Source organism: Mastacembelus armatus, chromosome 6 (assembly GCF_900324485.2).
Source record: "Mastacembelus armatus chromosome 6, fMasArm1.2, whole genome shotgun sequence".
Taxonomy (NCBI): domain Eukaryota; kingdom Metazoa; phylum Chordata; class Actinopteri; order Synbranchiformes; family Mastacembelidae; genus Mastacembelus; species Mastacembelus armatus.
The window spans coordinates 24,999,020-25,026,472 of record NC_046638.1 but is presented as its reverse complement, the minus strand read 5'-3'; the positions used below and the strand labels follow the sequence as shown (position 1 = coordinate 25,026,472).

Genomic DNA, 27,453 nt, shown 5'->3' with positions numbered 1-27,453 from the left:
ATAAGACTTTAAACTCTGTTAGTGAAACATTTGTTTATTGAGAAGTTAAAAAAAAAAAAGAGTACCTGAGATTCGTTGGCTTACATTATATACAGTCAAACATGGCACAGTGCTGAGATAAACCTATACAAATGCTCCTTTGACTGTAAATAATACAACCTTCATACATTTGAAAAATTGGTATGTGCTACGTAAGTATAAATATTTAGTGCTACATACTCATATATAAATTGTTTATATGAACAACAAAATAGGCAGTATCTCATTTCAGTCAATATGCAGAATCCACAGGATATGGAGTTCTCCAACAGAGCTATTTTTCATTTTAAACCTATTTCATATACAGAAACAGAAGGCTAATGCTAGTAATTTGGTCAACTGCAGATTATCAGATGTGGCAGTGCATGTGTGTGCATATAAATTAAGTGTTCACTTGAAAGCAAGCAGTTCAAGCATTAAGAGGGGATGTCGTGAATGATCTTGGGGCACTTCTCAGGCTGTATGCAGTAGCTGTTGTGTAAAACCAGACCAGCAGGACACTGGCAACCTGGGACACAGGGCTTGAAGCAATGGCTCTCTATCACCCCCAGTGGTACATCAACATTAAAGCAGGTTTTGGGACACGGTGGACCACACTCATCAAACACAAAGCCCCTCTCCAGTGGACAGCCCACAGCTGTGAAAGACAGCAGCAGAGAAAAAATAAGCAATGAGAGACACTGCAAGCAAGGTGGCCACTAGAGTCAAGTGTATGACTTCTCATTAGCTTTACTGATAAACATCTTAGCAGGTGTCTGTTAAAAAGAGAGAGGTGCCTTTTCTTTTTCATTTGAGAATCAGTAGCTGTGCACTGCCTGCTTTTTGACTTTGGTGAGTTTCTGATCCAAAACAGAACATTAGTCATAAAGTTTTGAGGAAATAAAATCTCAGTTCCAATTATGATGATAATTAAACTGCAAGGCCTGAAAGATATAAAATGATCACTTTGCAATGTAGTAGAATTCTTTCTTACTGGCGCTTATCTTTGTTACTGTTGTACTGTAGCATTATATATTCCTATTTCCTCAAAAACCTAGGCCTAGACCTTTCTGAAGGTTATAATACTCTGTTTTTTGCTGAACCAGTTTTAGAAATGTGTTTTAACAGTATGGACTCATTGTATACACATTGCATGCATTTAGGAGGTGATGGGCATTTCTATAATTTTCCCCAAACCATTTATTTCAAGGAGTGGAAGCTAAAAGAAACATGGAAGAAATACAAGGTGGGCATTATTGTAGAAATAATATGTTATACTGCTGTAGTTTTAGCTAGCTGTACCTAATAAACTGATAACTGAGTGTGAATAGTGTTAGCATTCAAACCTCAGAAGATTGTTTTTGTTCATGTGGGATCTTTTTGCTCATAGTAAGCCAAGAAAATACAGTTTCAGGGACTTTAATTACCACACAGTGATGGGCTCCTCCACTGCAGGATGACCCCAGCCTCCCTGCACTGACTGGCATAGGCCTCCAGTGTATCACACAGACACTCGTCAGTATTGGCCCCGCAGGCACAGAGATCATATATACAGGCTCCGTACCACGGCTCAGGAGGCACCACGCGATGGCAGGGCTTAAAGACCGCAGACTTCAAGACCTTACACCAAGCGTTAGCGCCTTTCTTGGCCTGGTAGCCTGCATCCTTACATGGGTCAACATTCTCACCAGGCTCACACGATGAAACAGAATGGCTACTGTTTGTGACCTAAAAGTACAAACAAGAAATAATCTTGGCTTTTATTTGTTTATGTCTTTTATTATGTACCTCTATTTCTTGTGTTTTTTACCCTCCAGCTGTTGCCAAAGTCAGACTCAGATGGGCTAAGTTGTCCACTGGGATTTTGGAGGTCATCTTGGTGATAGTTGTTGAAATTTCCACAGAGACCACAGGTGTGGCCTTTATACGAGCCGGGCACACTCACTTCCAGGTGTGAACGACCACTCCACAGCACCTAAAGGTGGAGACCGGCCGATGAATCACTGTGTAATAAATTTAGGAGTTTCCAAATTCATAGTATAGCCAACATATATATATTATTTACAAAGAGAGAGAAACATGCAAGAACCAAAAGAGAGATAAGACTGCACCTTCAGGCCAATGTTAGTGTTGAGTAAGATGGTGTTGGTTTGACGTTCTATATAGATGTACGGTTCTCTGAGGAACGGCAAAGTCACAACTTCATCATTGACCTGAAGATAATAAAAATGTGTGAGTGGATGTAAAACAGAAACATGACTGTACATGAACATGTGCTGTACTTGTATACTCAAACCTTCACAACCCAGTCCTGGAGCAGCTGCACTGTGATGTCTCCTATAAACACATTGGCCTCTTTAGTCCAGGACACCCCTTTACGTCCACGATCATCGTTAGTGACATGAATACTGCACAAACAAAGAGGGGACTAAAGCTAGACTGCACTGGTTCACTTATTCAATTATTAGGATTTTAACTCCATAAAAACTTAAATCTATATATATCTGAAATTTCTTGAATGGGCTGGCATTTTTGTAATGTCAGGAAGTCAGCTTGTTTCTTTCTCTTCTAAATGTATGAAATTAAGATTCTTTTACAGCAGATTACAAAAATGCAGCATTTTGAAAAGTAGATATTTTTTTAAACATCTGAGTATGAGATATTACTTTTTTTGCTACAAACTAACAAAGTGGTCAAACAAAAACCACTAATACCCAAATGAAACAACAATTAGATGAGTAACAGATAGATGGGCTCACCTGAAGTCTCCACCCTCACAGTCCTGTGCCAGAACATACGTGCATGCCCCCTGGAAGTGCAGCATGCGGCCATCAAAGGTGCGGTAATGAGGGTCACCAAAAGCAAGGCAGGTGGCTGGATGAGAAAGGCAGCGAGGACAACACAGACCTGGGACAACTGCTGGCATCTCATCCTGAGATCAAACACACACACATGCTCTCTCAGCTTGGCTTCCCTGGTGAGTAACTGCAATGCACCTATGAGACTCAGTGGAAGACAAATAAATATCAAAATGAGCTCTGAGGAACCAGTGGCAGTGTCAACATTGCTGAGAAATGTTTGTTATACTAACCGTTGCACAGATGAGTGGAGGGCAGCGTTCGCTGTGACAGTGGACATCTCCAGACACACATGTACAGCTGGTGCACTCATCCACTTCCCATTGTTCATTACAGTGATACACTGTTCCCTGGTGCAAACATGACAGCCCTGAGTCTGCAGCACAGATACAAAGACAGACACACACACACACATGAGACTCGATAGACTGTACAACACTACAGTCAGGGATGTTCATTGTGTTGGCCGGCAGTGATACCTTGGCATTCATAACAGCACTTCCCTGGAATCTTCACTTGATTTTGGCCCTCGACGCAAACCACAGGTAAACACTCTTCAATGCTGCACTCAATGTAGCCCAACTAAAGGTGCATACAGAAAGAACAGACTGGTTCAGAAGTACTATTAATTCATCCACTTCTTCTTTCTTTTCTTTGGTCTCACTGGGAATAATCATCATAGCACATGACAATTTTGAGAGTTTATGTCAAGAATTTACTACACAGAAAAGTAAACGTGCTATGGAAGAATGTGTTAAATAAATGAGTTTTGAAATTGATTTTAAGAATTTGTAACTTTTAGACTTTTGCTCTGCCCAGCTCTTCTGATATGCTGCTATATCTTGACTCTTATTTTAGTGTGTTAGCACCTTTAAAACAATTGAAAGGCTTCTCCTGGTTATTTTTCTCAAAACAATGCTTAGCATATTACCTTGTATGGCACATATTGTTTTGGATAGTGTATAAGTAAATGTTATTAGATTATTTGAGACATTCCATGAATGTGTAAATACGTATTTCTGTCCAACTCACATTACAAGTACACGTGACACAGTCATCATCGCTGTCTGTCCAAGTGCTGCCGTTCGCCACTCGTCTGTTCTGACCCTCAATCACGCATTCTGCAAAATCCACACAATAAAGCCTGTTTAAGGCAAATAAGACATACTTAACATTTAAAGGCTCAGGAAACAAACAAAAGAAAAAAATTATGTTCTGCTCTCACCTTTACACACAGGACAGCATGAGTCTGGAGGGAAGAACTGTTCATTAACAGGGCAGCTAAGTGGGGAACACATGTGGTGTAGGCAAGTCCATGTTAGGTCCTAAATAACAGGCACATTATCATTGAACTGTACAAGTAGACATTGAGATTTCCCATTATTAAGTAGCTGCAGTAAAAATTAAACCTCACTCTGTGCCCCTTATTATTATCACAATATATTCACCAAAAAGCACAACAGAAGCATTATTGCTGTGGTACCTTGCACTGGCAGGTAAAGCAGGGGTCATCTGTTGCCAACACCTCGTTGCCAATCAGTGCAGCGGTGCAGTTACTGAGAGGTTCTAAAAACACAAACAAATATCACAGAAGACGGTAAGGGTGCATAGAACATTGTATAGTACAACTTCATAAAATATCTTTAAATGCAGTTCAGTACTGACGTGCACAGACAGGACAGCAGGAGTCTGGTCCAGAGAACAAAATGTTGCTTTTAGGACAGTCGACCAGACTGGGGCACTGCTTTCGGTAACACCTCAGGTGTTGTTCGCCATCTGGCATCACCTAAGGTACAAGAAGGCTGTAATCCTCCTATTTTTACTACTACTATTGCCTCTGAGTCTTCCTTTTTGAGTAAATAAATAGACATCAATTTAAATAAATGAAAAATATATGGTAATATTTTTCAGTTTTGGACTCCTAATCAGTTAAATTAAGTGACTTTAAAACATCATATTGTGTTCTGAGACCTCAAGTTCTGATGTTTTTCTATGCTAAATGATTAACTGTTCAGTCTAGAAAAGGATGTGCAAATCAACTAATGAACATAATCCTGCTAACCTAAGTTAAACAATCAGGTTTCCAGGTGTCAGGTGTATTTGCATCATACCTCACAAGTGCAGATCTGACAGGGGTCATCAGCCGGATTAAAACTGTCTCCTGGGCTGTACACTCTGCCCTCAAATACACAGTCTATTTAAAAACATTAATATAAAATGAAAAAATCCTAACATGACACATGCAGCTACTCTGCTCTACAGCATCCTTTCCTCACCAGCACACACAGGGCAGCACTCCCCAGGCAAACTGATGAAGTTGACGCAGGGAGACAGACAGTGCACTTCAGAGCAGGTGGTCACTCCATCCACACACATACAGGTCATACATGGAGTGGAGTCTGCGAACCAGCTGCTGCCCTCTGTATGCTCCTCTCTTTCATACACACAGCCTGAGAAGGAAAATTCTGGTTAGAATATATCCTAAGCAATTTTCTCAAGGGTTTATTATGTTAAATGGTCTATTTACCCCTACAGCGAGGACAGCAGGCTCCTGGATCAGTGACCTGGTGCATGCATGGCAACTGTGGACAGACAAGTGATGCACACTGCACCTCTCCTGCCTGTGAGATTCAGACAGATCAGCACGAAACATAAGGAAAGGTGCAAACATTGGAGATTAACATTAAGCCAGAGATTAAGATTATAAATCAGACCTGGCAGGTGCAGGTCGAACAGTGGTTCGAACCCAGGGGCCATGTGTGCCCATCACTGAACTCCTGTCCCTCCAGCACACAGCCTGAAACAGGAGGCAGACAAAGAGAGAAAGGAGGCTTCCTTAAGTATCGCTGATTCAAGATTTTGTGGTATCAGTCATTGTGTGTAAATTTCAACTGGCTCATTTCTCATAACTTTAGGAACTTTTTAAATTGAATACAAGGATCTGCACAAAAAATAAAAATCAAAGAAACACTGGTATCAACATTAGTAAAATCTTCTGTTCTTGAATTTTATTCTCCTGAGCTCAATAAAATAAATACATTTCTTTACAGATTATAAAAGTTTACAGTTGAATTTTAAAGAGAACCTGGGTTAATTTATATGATATTACTGAAAACAGAATTCTTTTTCATTTCTAGGTTGAGCATTTTAGAAGAATCAGTAGAAACACATAGGACTTTGCGCATAATTTGCATAAGACGTACCTGTGCACTCAGGACAGCATTGTCCTTGTTTGGTAACAGGTCGAGCACACGGTGTTGGTGGGCAGACAAGTGACACACAGGTGATGGTGCCTTTGATACATGTACAGCGCTGGCAGGGTTTAGAGGAGGGTGTGAAGGTGTGTCTGTCAGAGTGCACAACACCATCATACAGACAGGAGTCACAGATGGGGCAGCAGGCTTCTGAAGGGACCGGATGGGAGCACTGGACTGGACAAGGTCTTTTTTGACAGTTCACCACCTCATTCTGACCAGACAATATAAATGTGGAAGGAGTTAACAGTTGGAGAGACAGAATATATAAATAAAACATTTTCAATGTGCATTATTTACACAGTTTGATTTTTTTTTTTCATTGTCACAGTGATTCAAGAGAAATCAGACTGACCAGGCAGGAGCATGAGGAGCAGGGATCAGAGGTTGAAGTGAAGGTGGAGCCGGTCTGGTACTCTTTCCCGTGATGAAGACAAAGGCCTGTGCAGACAGGGCAGCACTCCCCGGGAGTGATCACTGGATGCGCACAGGTGACACTTGGACAAGATACACGTGCACACACCACATTGCCGTTCTATAGATAAAGATACATATTTAGACTCAGAATAAGTCACTGAAACCCAAGAACAACTGAAGCAACTGAATGCAAAAAGGTCAAAGGTCAGGGTAACTGGACAAACGAATATCTGTTCTTTGAGTATTAAATGCTCACTGTCTGATCTGACTACCCTGTTTGTTTGGGTTTACATAATAGACTGTGACTGCTCTTCATGTTGACAAAGACTATTGTGAATATACACATAGTGTGTCGTACCAGACAGGAGCAGAGCTGACAGTGGTCTGCCAGGTGAGAGAATCGCTCTCCATTAAAGCAGTCTCGTCCATTAAAGTTGCATCCATCACACACTCCACATGCACAGCCGTCCAGAGTAGGGTGTGAGCATGACACAGCAGGGCATCTTCGCTGAGCACACTCCACTTCACCTCTCTATGGAAAAAAACACAATCAAAGACAAGCTGTAGCTCGATTTTGCAGTGATTCAGTGAACCAAATTTTAATTCTTTCTCCCTCACTGAGCATGTGCAGTCCTGGCACCCTCTCTCTCCTCCTGGCAGGATCTGTCCATCAACATAAGTCACACCTTGGAATTCACAACCTGCACACACACACACAGTATATTATTCACATACTACTTAGATAGGTTAACAGTGAAATCTGCAGTGCTTGATTACCATCACAGACATGGCAGCCACATGGGTTAGTGACTGGGTGAGGACAGGCGGCTGCAGGACAGGGCTTCTTCACACATCGCACTGAACCGCTCTGTAAGACAATAACCATGACATGTTGTCTAAAAAGATTAAACAGCAGGAGTGCATATGTGTACTTCTGTGTCCATGTTGATATTACCTGGCAGGTACATTCAGAGCAGGGGTTTCCTGGATCAGGGATTGACTGTCCATTGATGATCACTGCATTGTTAATGAAACAGCCTATAGAAAAAAGAAGGGTTCATTTTGTTATTATTATTTTGTTAGGAACAAACAAAGCCTGAAATCAGTGATCCTAAGCTAGTTTGATACTGTACATACGTTCACATTCTCCACAGCATTGTCCTGGTGGTTTGTAAGCATGGGTACAATCTCCATTACAAGGTATTTTCGTGCAGACGACCTCCCCACCATAACAATAACACACAACACAGGGGTCTCTGTCATCACGAAACTCAGTGCCATCAGGATATTCTATACCATGGAACATGCAGGCTGCAAGTAGAACATAAGTGACTGATATATAATATAGTAGCTCCCAGTAAAACATGTGACACTGAGTTCTTCTTATTACTTTAAGTAACTGGGACAAGTCATGGTGATGATAAGTTTTTCACTCACCATCACAGGACATACAGCACTGTCTCTGGACTGGGTGTTTACAGTTGGTGGGTGGACAGTGCTTCCTCTCACAGCGGACAGAGCCCTCATGACAAACACACACAGCACATGGGTCTGACACATCATCCCACATCTCTCCATTAGCTCGTTCCTGACCATCATATAAACAGCCTGCAAGAGGGAATGAGTTATGGGAAACATAAGAGACTGAACATGCAGCATCTTAAGACGATGGACATTTGCATCAGGTATCAAGACTGCTTCATCTTTACGTTATCCTAGCAAGACTTGAGAACTTGTACCTTCGCAGGTCTGGCAACACTCCTGTGTGATGGGGTGAGAACATGGAGCAAAGTGACAGGGCTTGCGCCGACAGTGAACTGTCCCATTGGTGCAGACACATGATCTACAGTTGTCAGTTGGGTGGTAGAAATGCTCTGTATGTCTGTAGGATCTTTGGTCATACGCACAGTCCAGTGGGGGAGCTGAAGGAACATCATTGAAAACAATCAGCAGCATGCCTCCACTCTACATCTTCATAAACCACTTTATATTTAGTCATATGAGCCAGGACAAAACAGCAGGTAAGGAAAATTTTCACACTTTAAATCCTTGATGTTAAATCATTTCCCACATGCTTTAAGAATTTTTAATAATAAGAATAAGAATAAGAAAGCCTTTATTTGTCCCGCAATGGGGAAATTGCATTGTTGCAACAGTAAGTACAGTACACAGCAGAGAGCCAGAAGTAGCCATTTTTAGAAATGTCTCCTAAAAGCTTTCTCTTTTTCAAAGGAAAAAAGATCAGAAGAAGACTATATGAAGAATCCATGGACCTTCCGTTGAGTCCAAATCCATTTTGGAACAGACTAATTTTGTTGCTTTTGAAAGCTCATTAACTATAACAACCAGTGTAGGAAAGTATAAACACTTTAATGGTGAGAATTTTAGTGGAATGTAAACAGTAAGTAGACTGTATAACATTGCATTTGAGCCTATACTTGTATACGTTTAAGCAAATTGGCATAATTTGAAGTATGTCAAATATCAACAGTTCCGGTTTGCTATGCACCCATGGATGAACAGGCAACCATCCTCAGAAAACTTTGAAACTGAAGAACATTTAAAAACATGGTGATTTGGATGCAAGTTCTGGAATTATGAGGACCATGTTTTTGCATGATTTTTCTGCAGCTTTATTTTTAGATATGATATGCATAGGAAACAATGTCTCAGAGAGGTTTGGGCTCACAGAATGTAAAAACATGTATCATGTCTGTGTGCTCAACATTAACTCAAATTTATTATCGGAATCTGTAAAGCGTTAGCTGTGTCACAGCAACCTCTACAGATCGTGCTGCTGAGAGTGTTGATAAGCAGGTCAAATCAACACATCAACCTCCCATTGCCTTTTGAGCAATAGCACCTGCTCAGGAACTGATACAACTGTTTCCCACCTTACACACTTCCCCACAAATCTCCCTCCACACCTCCTCTGCAACTCCTTCCTAATTTGCCTCTCTTGCACATCCTTACCAGGACACTGGGGGCAGCAGTTACCCGGCAGTTTGTTTGGTTTGGAGCAGGTCAGGGGTGGACACCTCTTCATCAGACATTGGACATTTCCATTCTATAAAAAGTAAAGAGATAGAAATAAAGCCACCCTTAAGGAAAATTCCAGGTGATAAACAGCAGGGACAGTCATGCTATGATGCTTATTAAACCTACTATGCAGTTACATGTCCTGCATGGGTCAGTAGGATGGGGAAACTCCTCTCCATTGGGATACTCTTTCCCAGCATAGCTGCATCCTAATATAGAGGGATATTGCATAATTGAGACCACTATTTTGGAAAAATAGCATTTCTGTCTGAAAATTCATATTTTCTTTACCATTGCAGTTGTTCTGACAGCATCTTCCAGGTAGAGGAGCATTACAGTGAGGGTGAGAGCATTGTGCTTGGTGGCAGTCAATCCTGCCACTCACACATGTACATTCCTCACACACACTCAATGGATTGGAAACAACCTCTCCATCCACAAACACACGGTTTTCAAAGGAGCAATCTAGAAAAGATGCAAACATTGTTAAGCTGACAGAGCTTAAACTGAGAATAAAATCATGTACGACATGATGCATGACCATATCCGTTACTGATCTTGGGCACCTGGACATTTAGAGCAGCACTCTCCAGGTGGTGTGTAAGAGTTGTTACAGTTGAGTGGAGGACAAGGTCTTCTCTCACACTCTACAGTGCCATGCTGAAGAGACAGGAAGGCTTGTTACCAGGTTTAAAGAAGTGAAGACAATACAGTATGCTGCGTGTAAATCTAGACAAGCTTACTTGACAGATGCAGATTTGGCAGGGCTGGTCAGGGTTCAAAAACGTCTGGCCATTGCTATAAATACGATGGTTATAGGTGCAACTTTCACACACTGCACAGCAAGAGCCTTAGAAAATGAAAGAGAGAGTGAACTGGGGTTACACATTCAGCTGTATTTGCACAAAAATCAGACAACACATACTGTTACCAGTGTTCTTGGTGGGATGCAGGCACTCAGTTGGGGGGCAGTGTGTGTGTGAACACCGGGTCTCTCCATTCACACAGGTGCAGATGGAGCAGGGGTTCTCAGGGTGCCAAGTGGAACCTTCTTCATATTCCACCCCCTCCAGCACACATGCTATAATAAGAAAGAGGAGGTGTCATAGAGAATGTTGGTTGATAAGCTGCACTTGTGTGTGTTGATTGTTACCTTTGCAAACTGGACAACAGCGATATGGCTCTATAATGGGGTTGGAGCACTTTACTGGAGGACACTTCTCCTCATGGCAAATGACATTCCCACCCTTAAACATAGAATATGCATCCAATGTAAAAATGTTGTGTTTAAAAAGAATACAGCAATTTTTATATATTAAGACAGTAAAAAATGTTTGTAAAAGTGAAGAAACATGCAATGTTGAATGTTGTGGAAAAAACACTTGGAGGCAAATCTCAGTTCAAATGATGGCAAATGTAATAGGCTAAGCAACGGGCAAAGCAACAGAGTCTCAACAGAACATACAACCTGCACGATGGGTCAGTACCGATTGACCACCAGCACAGAAAATGATCAGCTTTTATATCAGTTGAACAGCATTAATTTATATATCAGTCACTCACATCTAAATCATGCCGGTAGGACGGCATACATAATATAATTAGCATTTCCATGACTTTCCGTCTGCTTCCTTGTGACTACAAAGCCGTCTTAAAAGTCTTTGTTGAATTAACATAGGACACAGAGGGACATTTGTCTGTCAAGGTATAAATTTCCCTCACATTGAACACAAGAAAAAGATAATCTTAATTTAATCTTTTGTGTCATTTTTTGACATGTTTAAAACCAGTTTCATTGCTTTCTATCTGAGTACACTGCATGGACTTGCCTTGCACCTGCACTGCAGACAGGGTCCACTTCCTGCAGGGACGAACGCTTGTCCATCAGCATACACCCTTGTGTCATACTCACATTCTGTGAGAAAAAATACAACATGTTTGGTTGACATTTAACAATAAGAGTCCAGTCAGAAAATAGCATGCAATGGGAAAACTTTATTTTGAACAAATTGAAAGATTTACAGACCATGACATGTGGGACAACATTCTCCTTTGCCTTTAGCAGGATGACTACAGCGTGGTGGAGTACATGACATATCCAAATGCTCACAAGATACTTCACCTGCCTAACCGATAGACAAGAAAGGATTAAATGCATCACACTGACAGAGAATTCTACCTTTAGCTGTTAAAAACAATAAGTTACACTTTCAGGTTTTTTAGGAGAGAGTTTTTTTTCAGTTTTTTTTGTACAATATATTCCAATCAGGGTTTCTTTGAACTCCATCACAATTCCAGTCCCAGATCCCCATAAAACTACTTTTCCAGACTGTACTCACAGAACAGAGACAGTGGAGGCAGGGGTCATTTCTAGAGGGGAACGTCTGTCCATCTACATACACCCTTGAGTCATATTCACACTGCTCACACCTACAGTTTACATATAGACACAACATAAACATGCTAAAAATTTTAAAAACTTTTAGTTGTCTCTTGAATCATTTATCTTACCGTAACATATATCAGAAAAAAACTAAAACATATTTACACATGTGCATTCGCGCAAAGTGATGAGGTTAGAGTTTGTTTTTTTTTTTTACCGTGGGCAGCAGTCTCCAGCACGATGCACAGGGTTTTGACAAAACAACTCAGGACAGGGAAGTGGTGAACACACCACATTTCCATTCTATAAAAGAAAAAACACAAATGTACTTAAAATTGACACAATTGACACAAAATTATTTTGTGATTTAACGATCAGAGTCAATGACATACCACACATGTGCACTCTTGACAGCGGTCTCCAGTTGGAATCACAGCTCCATTAGGGAAGTCCTGACCATTTACACTACAGTCTACAAGACACGTGAGCACATATTGTTTCTCTGCAGTCCACCGAACATACACACTCTTAACTATAAACTAAAGAAAAAAAACTTAGATTCCAGTTTGTTCATGTCCATGATGAACCTTCCACACGAACAAAAGTTGGTTATGGAGTTCCACAAGGCTCTGTGCTAGGACCAATTCTGTTCACCCTGCACATGCTTCCTTTAGGCAATGTTATTAGGAAGCACTCTCTTAATTACCACTGCTATGCAGATGACACTCAGCTGAATCTATCTATGAAACCCGTTAACACAAACCAGTTAACCAGACTTTAAGCGTGTCTAACTGACACAAAGGCCTGGATGACCAGTAACTTTCTACTTTTAAATTCAGAGAAAACAGAAGTTATTGTATTTGGGCCTAAAAACCTCAGAAATAACTTTTCTAAAATTATAGCTACTTTAGATGGCATAGCCCGGGCCTCCAGCACTACTGTGAAAAACCTTGGAGTTATTTTTGACCAGGACATGTCCTTTAGATTACACATAAAACAAATCTCTAGAACTGCCTTCTTTCACCTGCACAACATTGCCAAAATTAGGAATATCCTGTCTCAAAATGATGCAGAAAAACTAGTCCATGCATTTGTTACCTCAAGGCTAGATTACTGTAACTCATTACTATCTGGATGTCCCAGTATCTCCATAAAAAGCCTCCAGTTAATCCAGAATGCTGCAGCCAGAGTCCTGACAGGAACTAGCAAGAGAGATCATATTTCACTGTTCTAGCTTCTCTTCATTGGCTCCCTGTAAAATACAGAATAGAATTTAAAATCCTTCTTCTCACATACAAATCCCTTCATGATCAAGCTCCTTCATACCTTAAAGATCTCATAGTATCATATTATCCTAATATATCCTCCACTTCACTCTCAGAGTGCAGGTCTACTTGTGGTTCCCAGAGTTTCTAAAAGCAGAATGGGAGGGAAAGCCTCTAACTATCAAGCTCCTCTCCTGTGGAACCAGCTCCCAGCCTGGGTTCAGGAGGCAGACACTTTCTGCACTTTTAAGGCTAGACTTAAAACCTTCCTCTTTGACAAAGTGTATAGGTAGGGCTGGCTTCAGGTAACCCTGAACCATCCCTTAGTTTTGCTGCTATAGGCTGCTGCTATTTTTGCAAATGTATTAAAAAAGAAAAACTTTAATATCACATGGTCATAAGTATTCAGACCCTGTGCTCAGTATTGAGTAGAAGCACCCTTTTGAGCTAGTACAGCCATGAGTCTTCTTGGGAATGATGCAACAAGTTTTTCACACCTGGATTTGGGGATCCTCTGCCATTCTTCCTTGCAGATCATCTCCAGTTCTGTCAGGTTGGATGGTGAACGTTGGTGGACAGCCATTTTTAGGTCTCTCCAGAGATGCTCAATTGGGTTTAGGTCAGGGCTCTGGCTGGGCCAGTCAAGAACGGTCACAGAGTTGTTCCAAAGCCACTCCTTTGTTATTTTAGCTGTATGCTTAGGGTCATTGTCCTGTTGAAAGGTGAACCTTCGGCCCAGTCTGAGGTCCTGAGCACTCTGGAAGAGGTTTTCTTCCAGGATATCTCTGTACTTGGCCACATTAATCTTTCCTTCAATTGCAACCAGTCGTCCTGTCCCTGCAGCTGAAAAACACCCCCACAACATGATGCTCCCACCACCATGTTTCACTGTAGGGATTGTATTGGGCAGGTGATGAGCAGAGCCTGGTTTTCTCCACCAAGGCTCTTCTCCCACGATTGCTCAGTTTGGCTGGACGGCCAGGTCTAGGAAGAGTTCTGGTCGTCCCAAACTTTTTCCATTTGAGGATTATGGAGGCCACTGTGCTCTTAGGAACCTTGAGTGCTGCAGAAATTCTTTTGTAACCTTGGCCAGATCTGTGCCTTGCCATGATTCTGTCTCTGAGCTCCTTGGGCAATTCCTTCGACCTCATGATTCTCATTTGCTCTGACATGCACTGTGAGCTGTAAGGTCTTATATAGACAGGTGTGTGCCTTTCCTAATCAAGTCCAATCAGTTTAAATAAACACAGCTGGACTCCAATGAAGGCGCAGAACCATCTCAAGGAGGATCAGAAAAAATGGACAGCATGTGAGTTAATTATGAGTGTCACTGCAAAGGGTCTGAATACTTATGACCATGTGATATTTCAGTTTTTCTTTTTTAATAAATTTGCAAAATTTCTACATTTCTGTTTTTTTCTGTCAAGATGGGGTGCTGAGTGTAGATTAATGAGAAATAAAATGAACTTTTTTGATTTTGGCAAATGGCTGCAATGACAGAAAGAGTGAAAAATTTAATGGGGTCTGAATACTTTCCGTACCCACTGTATATTCTACCACTGAATGTCACTAACCTTGTGCTCTCTCTTTCCCCTAGTTTGTGCTCTGTCCCTCTCTCTCTGTTCTCTCTCTGTACCTTCTGCAGGTGTCCCTGGTCCTGGAGCTGTATATCGCTGATGTGCAGTTACTGGCCCCACCAGCCTGCAGTGACTATTTGTTGTTTATTGTTGCTGGTCTTTTCTCTATCAACTCACCCCAACCGGTCGAGGCAGATGGCCGCCCAAACTGAGCTCGGTTCTGCTGGAGGGGTTTTTTTTTTTTTTTTTTTGTGTTAAAGGGAGTTTTTCCTCTTCACTGTCACCAAGTGCTTGCTCACAAGGGATTTGTTGGGTTTTTTGCTTTTGTAAAGTGCCTTGAGATGATTTGTATTGTGATTTGGCACTATACAAATAAAACTGAATTGAATTGAATTAAAGAGACCCACCTTCACAAACTGGACAACAGGTACTTGGAGGTGGAGTTGCTGGACTTCTGCAGGGGGTGTGGCACTGCTCCCTCTTACAGTGAACATGACCCTCCTGGAGAGAAGATAGATAAGTATTGCTGAAGATGACAGATAATATGGAAACTTAAACTGATAGTTTGTATCAGACCCACCAAACAGTGGCAGACATCACAAGGATTCTCTACTGGTCTCCACTTAGCTCTGTGTTCATATCGTATACCAGCGTGGATGCAGCCTGCAAACATATCAACACATCAGATTACTTACTACTGCCATTGTGTTACGGGCAGTAACATGGTATAACACTAAAAGATGTAGGAAAGTAAAAGGCTTCTCTCTGTGGGATCAAACTTTTAGTTGTATTTAGCACATTTATGTATCAGCCTGGACAAGTAGATGAACATCAACCTTAAATCTGGAAGCACATCATATGAGACCTCTGTCTCATCTAGTGTGCAAGACAAGTAAAGTTCCTATCTAGCCAAGGCCAACGAGAGGTGTCATTCCCATGTTCATTTGTTTTTTTAACATTCACCACACTGAGTGTGAAAGTTAGTCATATAATGTTGGAAAAACCTTAACAAACATCGTTCAGGGTTTGGGTGCATTCTAAGTGTTTTTTCATATTGTGTTCTTTTTAAAGACAAATCAATTTGTTTAAACAAAAGACATTTTTGTGTCTAGAGTCTATAACCATGCAAGCATATTGTGTTTTTCATGCCAAGACCAGAGGTCAACTATCTATGGTATTTGATTACTAAGATATTTTTAATACTGTTGCTTCACACCAAGAAGGTTGTGGGTTGGCTACCCGGCCTTTCTGTGCGGAGTTCGCATGTTCTCCCTGTGCTTCTGTGGGTTTACTCCGGGTACTCTGGTTTCCTCCCACTGTCCAAAAACATGCATGTTAGGTTGATTGGTGACTCTAAATTGCCCATAGGAGTGAGCGTGAGTGTGTGTATTTGTTTGTCTTTGTGTGTCTATATGTGAACCCTGCGATGGACTGGTGAACTGTCCGGGGTGTACCCCTGCCTTCCACTCGAAAGAGAGCTGGGATAGGCAGCAGATCCCTGTGACCCTGCTTAAAGGAATACGCGGGTATAGAAAATGGATGGATTGATATTTTTAATGTTTTATTTATTTCATAAAGATTGTTAGACATAGATCTTTGACAACCATCTATACTGTTGTATAACACATTATGAATGGTACCATCCAGCTTTATCACATGCACAGTTTAACCTTCTGCATGTGTGTCTGCTTCACTATCTCTCCAGCAACGACAGACCAGCATGGTTTGGATGTAAAATACACATGCTTAATTTCAGACACAAGGTTTTATGGTCCATAACCATAACCAGAAGTGCTTGCAGCCTTCCAGCTGTTACAGACTACCACAGACAAGTCCATTAACACTGAAAGAGATTTACTGTAGGGGAAACAGGGAAAACAAAACTGGACACAGTTGCAGATTTGTGGAGGATTCCCTATAAAACGATTAGACCATGGTCTCCCCCACTGGGTCTGTTTAAATTATTTTGATGAAAAAAAAAAAAAAAAGGTTTAAAGCACATACCGAACATGGAAGAACGCTTTCTAATTTTCTCCTAAGGCTTTCGGGGAGCTCATCAAATGTTATTTTTGCTTAGCTTGGACATTTCAGCAGGTAATTACTTTTAATGGTGACTCTCCAAAGGGCAGAGACACTGCTTGTGTGTGAGACAGGGCAATAACTACAGAGTGCTAAGGGAGCTAGTGAGGCTGCCTACTGTGCCAGCAAACAACAGGCATTTCCTCCAGTAAGCCAAGCATGCATAAGATCAAAGTGTCTGCAGGAGTGGGAGTCTGTGAGTGTATATCAGTTGTGTACCACTGGGGTCTTCTGGCCTACATGCAGAAACAATTAAGGGAGGGATGAATGCAAAAGGCAGAGACAGTGACAGAGAGAGTAGTCATGGGGAACGGGGTGAGACGGGACAGTGAGTTTCTGATGTTATGTTGCACAAGAAAATGTGCAGAAGAAGGACAGTAACTGTGGGGAGACTGTGGACTGAAAGATGCTAAAAACCCCTGCACAGAGCTAAAAAACTGCATAGGTGTTGGGTGACAACTTGTGGCAGTGGATCTTTAGATTAATAAGAATATTTTCTACCAAAAAGGAAAGGTAAGTGTTCCTCCTTCATCCCAAGCATGAGGAAAAAACAATAAAAAGTCCATATAGTGTTAAAGCAAGAATGTCTGTGGTCGTATAAATTGGATTTACTTGAAATGAGATGCAAATATAAGAATACTATACTATTTTAACACAGATAATGAATTTGTTATATCCCAGTATTTTATTCCAGTATCAGTCCCTTTCCTGTCTCCTGATGACCTTTCTGTTTTTCTGAGCTCAGAGCTGATGTAGGTCCAACAGAAAAAAAATCATGATACAGTGGGTACGGAAAGTATTCAGACCCCTTTAAATTTTTCACTCTTTGTGTCATTGCAGCCATTTGCCAAAATCAAAAAAGTTCATTTTATTTCTCATTAATGTACACTCAGCACCCCATCTTGACAGAAAAAACCAGAAATGTAGAAATTTTTGCAAATTTATTAAAAAAGAAAAACTGAAATATCACATGGTCACAAGTATTCAGACCCTGTGCTCAGTATTGAGTAGAAGCACCCTTTTGAGCTAGTACAGCCATGTGTCTTCTTGGGAATGATGCAACAAGTTTTTCACACCTGGATTTGGGGATCCTCTGCCATTCTTCCTTGCAGATCCTCTCCAGTTCTGTCAGGTTGGATGGTGAACGTTGGTGGACAGCCATTTTCAGGTCTCTCCAGAGATGCTCAATAGGGTTTAGGTCAGGGCTCTGGCTGGGCCAGTCAAGAACGGTCACAGAGTTGTTCCAAAGCCACTCCTTTGTTATTTTAGCTGTGTGCTTAGGGTCATTGTCCTGTTGAAAGGTGAACCTTCGGCCCAGTCTGAGGTCCTGAGCACTCTGGAAGAGGTTTTCTTCCAGGATATCTCTGTACTTGGCCGCATTCATCTTTCCTTCAATTGCAACCAGTCGTCCTGTCCCTGCAGCTGAAAAACACCCCCACAACATGATGCTCCCACAACCATGTTTCACTGTAGGGATTGTATTGGGCAGGTGATGAGCAGTGCCTGGTTTTCTCCACACATACCGCTTACAATTAACGCCAAAAAGTTCAATCTTGGTCTCATCAGACCAGAGAATCTTATTTCTCATAGTCTGGGAGTCCTTCATGTGTTTTTTGGCAAACTCTATGCGGGCTTTCATGTGTCTTGCACTGAGGAGAGGCTTCTGTCGGGCCCCTCTGCCATAAAGCCCCGACTGGTGGAGGGCTGCAGTGATAGTTGACTTTGTGGAACTTTCTCCCATCTCCCTACTGCATCTCTGGAGCTCAGCCACAGTGACCTTTGGGTTCTTCTTTACCTCTCTCACCGAGGCTCTTCTCCCACGATTGCTCAGTTTGGCTGGACGGCCAGGTCTAGGAAGAGTTCTGGTCGTCCCAAACTTTTTCCATTTGAGGATTATGGAGGCCACTGTGCTCTTAGGAACCTTGAGTGCTGCAGAAATTCTTTTGTAACCTTGGCCAGATCTGTGCCTTGCCACAATTCTGTCTCCGAGCTCCTTGGGCAGTTCCTTCGACCTCATGTTTCTCATTTGCTCTGACATGCACTGTGAGCTGTAAGGTCTTATATAGACAGGTATGTGCCTTTCCTAATCAAGTCCAATCAGTTTAATTAAACACAGCTGGACTCCAATGAAGGAGCAGAACCATTTCAAGGAGGATCAGAAGAAATGGACAGCATGTGAGTTAAATATGAGTGTCACTGCAAAGGGTCTGAATACTTATGACCATGTGATATTTCAGTTTTTCTTTTTTAATAAATTTGCAAAAATTTCTACATTTCTGTTTTTTTCTGTCAAGATGGGGTGCTGAGTGTACATTAATGAGAAATAAAATGAACTTTTTTGATTTTGGCAAATGGCTGCAATGACACAAAGAGTGAAAAATTTAAAGGGGTCTGAATACTTTCCGTACCCACTGTAGTCCTCCTTTTAACAGCTGTTAAAACCACTCTTTATTTTCTGGCAGACAGTTTTCTGTTTACCAGCCATGGCATATTACATGGTTTCCAGCGGATCCCGACAGTCACTGAAACATATGGCATATGTCAGATAGCCCTGGGGTAACCATGACAACAGGCCTCATGGCCGAGGTCAGGGCAGGTAATAGCAGCAGAGCCAAGGGCACAGCAAATGAACTACTGAAGCATGAAACAATCAGGTGGAGGTCAAAACTTGTGTAGTGTGAGCTGTGCTTGGCAAAACTGTACTCCGGACTTTGTGGATGTTTTTGAAATGATGTCATATCCGAGGTGAGCTATTATTCTGCCTGGTTTACAGTCCTCTGCAGGTTTGACAAACCAAGGAATTAAAACTTAGTCTGAGACTAGGAGACCAATAGAATCGGGATGTCAAAGGAGATGTGGCACACAACCTGAGCCAGGCTCACCATCTCCTCCAAAAAATGCAGCCTGCCAAACAGCTGAAGACCTCACTGACCCAGAACCCACTCTCCACTCAAAATATGGAATGACCAATTTGCACAATTGACTGCAGCTCACGCTCCACTAGTTGCAGAAAGCAGCGGTGCAAGGGGAGGAAGAAGGTGTGATGACCAGCCTGTGGGGAGAACACAGCTCTCAATTGTGCAAATTCCTCTCACACAGCTAAATTCACATAAAAAGACAGAAAGGTAGAGGTAAACCTATAAAGATGACACAAAAGCATATTTTGAATTTTCAAAAGGTCAAGAATTAAAAACATTTACATTCACAGTCTCACCTAGCCTTTTCTGATAGCCCATTGGTACAACCTCCTCTCTCTCACTGTGAGAACTCTAACCTGTTCATGCTGGGTCAGGTGCTTGTGTTGAGAGGAATCACATTTCACAGCAAATCACTCCAGGACAAGAGCTCACCACTTGTGACTCCACAGGTTGGTCCTTCACCAGAGGTTGGCATTGCGTTAAAGTGAGGTAATCACTAGTATAAATGAAATCCGATTCTTTGCAGTCATCATTTGTTTTAGGGATTTCATTCAGATGAGAATGCTGATGGAGAAGTACAGAGAAGGCCAGAAGGAGCTGCATTGTGTTTTTGTAGATTTGGAAAGTGCATGACAGGGGGAGGAGCTGTGGTTTTGTATGAGGAAGCCTGGAGAGGCAGAGAAGTATGTTCAAGTGGTGCAGGACATATATGAGAGCTGTAAGACAGTGGTGAGGTGTGCTGTAGGTGTGAGAGGAGTTCAAGGTGGAGGTGGGACTGCACCAAGGATCGGCTTTGAGCCCCTTCTTGTTTGCTGTGGTGATGGACAGACTGACAGATGAGGTTAGACAGGAATCTCCGTGGACCATGATCTGTAGTGAGAGCAGGGAGCAGGTGGAGGAAAATCTAGAGAGGTGGAGGTTTGTTCTGGAAAGGAGAGGAATTAAGGTTAGCCGCAGTAAAACAGAGTACATGTGTGTTAATGAGAGGGACTCAAGTAGAACGGTGAGGTTATAACGGTGGAGGATTTGAAGTACCTAGGTTCAACAGTCCAGAGCAACGGAGAGTGTGGAAAAGAAGTGGAGACGTGTGCAAGCAGGTTGGAACGGGTGGAGGAAAGTGTCAGGTGTGATGTGTGACAAAAGAGTGTCAGCAAGAATGAAAGGAAAGGTGGACAAGACAGTGGTGAGACCAGCAATGTTGTCTGGTTTAGAGACAGTGGCACTGAGAAAAAGACAGGAGGCAGAGCTGGAGGTAACAGAGCTGAAGATGTTGAGGTTCTCTTTGGGAGTGATGAGGATGGATAGGATCAGGAATGAGTACATCAGAGGGACAGCTCATGTTAGATGTTTTGGAGAAAAAGTCAGGGAAGCCAGATTGAGATGGTTTGGACATGTTCAGTGGAGGGACAGTGAATACATTGGTAAAAGGATGCTAAGGTTAAAGCTTCCAGGAAGGAGGCCTAGAGGAAGACCAAAGAGGAGGTTCTTGGATGTGGTGAAGGGGGACATGAGGATAGTTGGTGTGGGTGAGGATACAGAGGATACAGGGTTAAATGGAGGAAGATGATTCGCTGTGGCAACCCCTGAAGGGAGCAGCCGAAAGGAAAAGAAAAAGATTCAGATGAGCTCATTAAGGTTGAAGTTTATATTGCTGTGCCAGAACTCATCCTCCAAATAATCTTCGTTGTATCTCCAGTGAGTCCGGTTCACAGAGGAAATGTTGTATCCATGTCAAATGTAATGATGCAGGCCTGCAAGAAGACCCTGCCTTGGGTTGCAGAGGCAGCACACACTCAACATGCACTTAGGCATTAAAGCATGCGAAGTTGTTCCTGTAATTTCCAGAACAGTAGACAAAGCCCGAGGTGAGATTAGAGGGTCACACTCCTTCACAGTTGTTCACTGGTGCCATAGAAGTAGTGGTGTGGGGGGGCAACAGGGGCTCTTATCCAGCCTTAAACCCCACTGCAATTTCCATAAGAACTCATTAAGGACAAAAGTAAAGTAAAGCACTAAAGAAAACATTTGATTCGTCCAATGCAGCAGGCCCAGCAGCAATTTGTAGCTGGGAATTTGATAACTGATTACTGTAGTATAAGGTAATTCACCATCAGTGCTGTACTACTACTACAGTACTGTAGTCACTTTACCTGGTATTTATTTAATTATCCATCGATGTCCATATACTGTTCATATCCACAGGTACATATTGTACACACTTATAGTTTTATTCCACTTAGTATTTTTTAATATTTTTTACTTCTAATTTATCTCACATCTTTGCTACTTTTGGAACTCTGCTGTGTACTTGTACTTTGTTGTGGCAACAATGCAATTTTCCCATTGTGGGACAAATAAAGGTTTTCTTATCTTATCTTAACAAGAATTATATCACTGTTATATCTGTGTTAATTATAAAATGACAACCAGGAGAAACAGCTACTCTCGCTCCACTGACCAGCACCTGTGAGACTTGTAATGATCTTACCGTACTCATGAATATGACTATGACTTTATCTCTACAGAGGCAATTAAAAATAAATGACCTAAATTTTTTTTTTTTAATATATGAAGCTATAAAATCACTACTGGTTTTCAGTAGTGATCATAAACCACCTATAACTTGAAAAGTGCTGGAGACCTGCCAGGTAACCAAACAATAACCAAATCTTTAAACACCTACATTAGACATAATTGGAAAACCACAAAATGTCCATAAACAATAGACTACAGTCAAGACTCTCTGAGGCTTTACTTAGGGACAACAGTGTATCTGCTCAACGTACATCGGTCTGCTAACATGTTTACAGTGGCAATGGTAACATGCTGATTTTTAGGTATAATGTTTATCATATTCCCCATCTTTGTTTTGCATACTACCATTTGGCAATTAGTGATAAACACAAAGTGCAGCTCATGGGTATATCATTAGTTTAGCAAAGATTTAGTCACAATCCTAGGTACTAGACAAACCTAATTTTTCTAGATAAAAGTTTGAGGGATCACAAAATATATTTGAATCAATATTCTGGGAAATATGAATATTTGTGCAAATTTAATGGCAATCTATCCAGTAGATCTCAAAATGTGGGGACAGACTGACTGGCTGACATCCCCTGAGCCATTACTGTTAATGTGGCTAAAAAAATGATTGCACTGATTTATACAATTTCATAACACTGACCAAAAAGTTTTGACAACACGAATCTACTCTAATCACCACTTTATTTTGGTTCAAAAATCCCTGTCTGAGCTGTTTGTGACATGTTGGTCTTTTGGTGTCAGGGGACATGAACAGTGAAATCCCATAGGGTCAAAGGTCAAGAAAAAAAACCATACACCTCCATTTTGATAGGAATAGACAGACAGTGTTCTGGGAGAGGGGCAGCCATCTGCAAACCATTTACTTCACACCAGTTGAATATACAGCATATTAATAGTAGTTGCTAAGAGAGTGACAAAATCATTTTTATATGTGCATTTGAAACGACTGTTTCACATGCTATAATATGATGTGGCCAATAGAGGGCTCTGGTGTTGTATTTGTAGGCCAGGTATGAAGAGCACTGCAGCTGATGGGCATGGAGATGGCCCATGTGATGCACTAGTGCATTTAGCTCTGCCACCTCACAGAAAGAGGATTCTGGCTCTCTATGTGTCGGCCCTGTGATAGATTGGGGATCTGTTCAGGATGCACCCCCACCTCTCACTAAGTTTGATTATCACCTCCTCCTCCACCACCAACCCACAGGATAAGCAGTATACCCAATGCACTGAGTGATTGTAACAGTAAACCATAAGCCTTATGTGCATCATAAATGATATCTGAGAATTTCACAATGTGTGTAACAAATAAAAGTATAGAAAGAAAAAACACTGAGAAAGTCAGATTTGACAAATAGAAGCTCAGTTATATTTACCTTTGATATTTTCCTGACATGTAACCTTTCCCGATGTGCAGCCACACACTGTGTTGTGGTCAACGTGCCAGCGCTGGCCCTCGTCTATTTCACGTCCTTCCCACACACATTGCTTTTTCACACACTCACATCCTTCCAGGTATTTTACACGTGACTGCAGGTCTACATTCTGTTATAAAACCAAAAAATATTCTATCTATCTGACTATGTCATGTCTTGTTACATCAGAATATTTCTGAAAAATATGAAAAGTGAAATGCTGTAGCTACCTGAGCTTTGACCATGTCCAACATATGTGCAAGCTCGTCCAACCTCTTCTCCAGCTTCTTCAGCCTGTCATCTCTCTGGGCCTGAGAAACAGACTTTATCCCACGAGGAGATCCTGGAGGCCCCAGGATGATGCCTCTCTGCAGCTGGTCACGCTGGATATCCTGGGGATAATAGCTGGTTTGAGGTTTATTGGGGAAATGGCCATGCTGGAACATTCGCTTGCTGTCAGTCTGAGAATCTGGGCTGTGGGTGTCTGTGTACTTAGACGGAGTAAGATTATCTAGAAGGGGAAATAGACAGTTGGTGGGAGAGTATAATTACCAAATGAATAACAGGAGCAATTTTAGAGTCCAAGCATTCTGGAAAATACAGTCAAAAGTAAGACCCATATCGAAGAATAATAAACTGTTTGGGAGACTTTCTTCCTCCAGGCCAAAAGATATGATCTACTGCACATCAATTATGGTGATCCCCCTACTCACTCAGAGCAGTATTTCAATTCAGGATTCTGGATAGGGTTGCAAAATATTGTTTTATCAGTGATTTACAAGTGTGTGTAACTTTTCTTGATGCTCTTCCTGTACAAAAAATTCAAAATGAAATAAGATACAAGGGTTAGTAGTAATGGATGGAACCAACAATGGGATGACACTGGAGCATCTGAGTTACTCTAACATGGCAAACACACACAACATGCTATCATAAACATAAACGTCCATGCACACAAGCATTTATACACAGTATCACTGAAAAAGGAAAGTAATTGCAGTCCCTCGGGGCTGCAACATTGCAATCTGTCCATTAAAAGTACAGAGTATTCACATACATTGTTTACTTTCACCAGACCCTTAAAACAAAGAAAGCGTTTTAGTTTAGTTAAATATTATGTTTCTTTACCTGTAACACTGTCACAGTGCCATGGGCGCCTTGGATATGCTTTCATTGAAATCTCAGCTGTTTTCAAATGTCCCTGCATTCAGAAAGTAATAGACATAAGCACATGCATTGTACTGTATACACCAGGTGGAATGCATGTTGAATTGAGACAGGGTAACTGGAAAAATTTAATACAGTTTGGGTATACTGTATCTTAGCCCCTAAGACTGCTGCTGTGCTTTCAGTATTTCATTTGTTTTGTGATTTTGAATAGGCCTCCTGCAAGTGTCTTTAAATTGTATTCTCAAAGTTTTCAAGAGGAGGCAAACATTCAACACATACCTGTCCTATGCAGAATCCCTAAAAACTTAGCAAAGAATACAGTGAAAAGTTAAAAAAAAAAAAAAAAAGTAATATTGGTGCTTCATGTTGTTCTTCTTGTATGTGAATATGGACACATGTAGTGTGTATGTGCAAAAAGCTCACACTAAATTTGCTGTCTTTCTTTCCTGGTGTGCTGGCAAGAGCAATGACAACATCTTGAGGAAATTCCAGGTTGATCTGCTCTTCACTTTTTATTGGGAAAACCAAAGCTTCTTGACAGTCTACAAAAAATACCACTCTATCAGGCTCCAGGCTTACGGCCAGCTTTACCCACTCTACCCTAGAGAAGGGGTTTCTTCTGGGTAAGACAATGCTGGCAAGGCCCTGGGCGCCTCCTCCAGCCTGGTAGTCCAAGCGCAAAGTGTTATTGAGGGTGGAGGAGATGATTTGGAGAATGGGTGAGGACGCAGAGGAGAGAGAAAAAAGTGTAGCACTAGAGCTTGATGACTGATGTCCCACCAAATGCATCCCCATGCTACCCTGAAGTTTGGAGTACAAGAAATGGGAATATTCTGGAGGTAGGGTCAAATAGGGTGCTCTGGGACGTATTCGATAAGTCACACCACTGAGACTCTGCAGTCTGGCCACACCGCTTATGTGGTGGGACATGTTCAGAGCTGCCAGAAGGTCAAGCACTATGAAAAAGATAGAACAGAATCAGACTTGTGACACACCTGCATACACATCCACAATGCATGACATGACTGAAAATTAACTGAAGATTTGTTTTGGTTTATAGAATGGCCTCATGGTTTCCTCCAGGAACTCAAGACTAAAGGCTTACTCAGGTACTCGCCCAATAAAGTACTTTTTCTCACTTTGCCATTTATATAATCTGCTAGTTCAACATCACCAAATGTGAGAAGGAAATACCCTTTTTACTCCACAACATGTAAACATATGATTTTAAACATGCGAATTGATGCACTGTGAAAAACTAAACTACCCAGCAGTAGCCTATATAAAATACGAAAATGATCTCCTACTTGACCCATTACAATATTAAATTGCTGACAGATTAATTTATCAGCAACAATAATTCAATAGTAGCCTACAAAATAGAGCAAAGTGCAGTATAAAAGGCAATCAGTACATATACTCTACTTTACAACCACATTTTCCTTATGATACTTTTCAACTAGACACATTACAAAATACAGTCAACTCACCATTTTCCTGCTTTGCACTAGAGTGTCCCTGCACAGACAGCACAAAAATCCAGAGCAAATGTCTCCCCAGCAGCATGAGCGTCCCCCTTTTGCCGCGCTCCATTCTCCACACGGAAAAATGATCACGCCTGAATTAAAATACACACACTTTACTCAAAACAACACTCATCGGCCTTTTACACTACCTAGTGCCATGGACGGCGGACTGCACATTAGGATCCTCCTCAAAGAGCGCACTGGAGAAACACGAAACATCTTGGAGCAGGAAGGGCGTCACTTCCCTGCACTTAGATTCCACCATGGGGCCAGAGTTACAAACACACTGTCACTCCACGATTTTAAAAGTGGGATAGTTATGAGAGTTTGGTGATTCATTAAAAAAAACACGATCCTTGCTTTCTAATGAGAGAGAGAGAGAGAGAGAGAGAGAGAGACAGGGTAAAAAAAAAAAGTTCAGGTGTTAAGTGCGCGTGAGGCCACAGGCTCTTGTCTCTGCCCCTTTCGGTTTCCAGGCCCAAAAAGACAGATGTAAGCAGCCTTGCTTTTCTTCCCCTGTTTTCGTCTTTTTGTCAGAGAAAAAAATCTCTCCACCCAGCACTGCTGAGTGGTGTTGATTCCAGAAGACCCTCATTTTTGGTAATCAGATAAAACCTGGTCTGGACGCTGGAGAGGAGCCATTCTGAAGCTGCCAAAAATGTATGTCGTGTGTTGCGTGTAAACACATGTAGTCATGTTTCACTGCTTTGGAAACACTCCCAGTGTGTATGCATCTCACTGTTTCCAACACAATTCTTGGCTCTGCTTATGTTGCGCTTTGTTTATTATTGGGAGCCTATCTGTAACTGCTGCCTCACAAGCAATAGCTCTGAGTTTTGCTACACAGGTAGACAGACCTGACATATGCCTATCTTGCTGAAGTAACTTTGGTGTGATGATAGGATATCCAGGTTTTACTAATGCATAAAGCAGACTGAAGAGTCCCTCATGTCCTTGACGCCAGATTATTTTCTATAGTTTGTGATTATA

General features: G+C 41.6%; 1 protein-coding gene across 5 annotated transcripts; it reads right to left on the bottom strand.

Moving 5' to 3' along the window:
• Positions 1 to 70: 70 nt before the first annotated feature.
• kcp (kielin cysteine rich BMP regulator) lies at positions 71 to 27,065 on the bottom strand. 5 transcript variants are annotated; one of them, XM_026311961.2, is made up of 44 exons: positions 26,428 to 27,064; positions 25,361 to 25,893; positions 24,896 to 24,968; positions 23,998 to 24,278; positions 23,729 to 23,897; positions 15,392 to 15,474; positions 15,219 to 15,312; positions 12,362 to 12,441; positions 12,187 to 12,272; positions 11,926 to 12,016; positions 11,613 to 11,712; positions 11,416 to 11,501; positions 10,740 to 10,833; positions 10,518 to 10,667; positions 10,330 to 10,436; positions 10,153 to 10,246; positions 9,878 to 10,051; positions 9,713 to 9,795; positions 9,521 to 9,614; positions 8,287 to 8,469; positions 7,985 to 8,155; positions 7,685 to 7,858; positions 7,503 to 7,585; positions 7,325 to 7,415; positions 7,166 to 7,248; positions 6,906 to 7,079; positions 6,486 to 6,665; positions 6,080 to 6,344; positions 5,591 to 5,673; positions 5,404 to 5,497; positions 5,153 to 5,326; positions 4,988 to 5,070; positions 4,542 to 4,662; positions 4,360 to 4,442; positions 4,102 to 4,201; positions 3,909 to 3,997; positions 3,356 to 3,458; positions 3,110 to 3,252; positions 2,778 to 2,950; positions 2,315 to 2,426; positions 2,130 to 2,231; positions 1,829 to 1,993; positions 1,446 to 1,746; positions 71 to 676 (listed from the first exon to the last, which is right to left on the bottom strand). In XM_026311961.2, exons 1-44 carry the CDS (start codon positions 26,528 to 26,530, stop codon positions 456 to 458), a joined length of 6,126 nt encoding a protein of 2,041 aa, XP_026167746.1. In that variant the 5' UTR covers positions 26,531 to 27,064; the 3' UTR covers positions 71 to 455. The 5 variants fall into 5 exon arrangements, 4 of the variants coding, with proteins under 4 accessions (XP_026167746.1, XP_026167747.1, XP_026167748.1 ...); XM_026311962.2 differs by lacking the exons at positions 71 to 676; positions 1,446 to 1,746 and having other exon boundaries at positions 1,852 to 1,993; positions 2,130 to 2,196; positions 26,428 to 27,065; XM_026311963.2 differs by lacking the exons at positions 71 to 676; positions 1,446 to 1,746 and having other exon boundaries at positions 1,852 to 1,993; positions 2,130 to 2,196; positions 2,315 to 2,355; positions 26,428 to 27,065.
• Between the last annotated feature and the right edge of the window lie 388 nt (positions 27,066 to 27,453).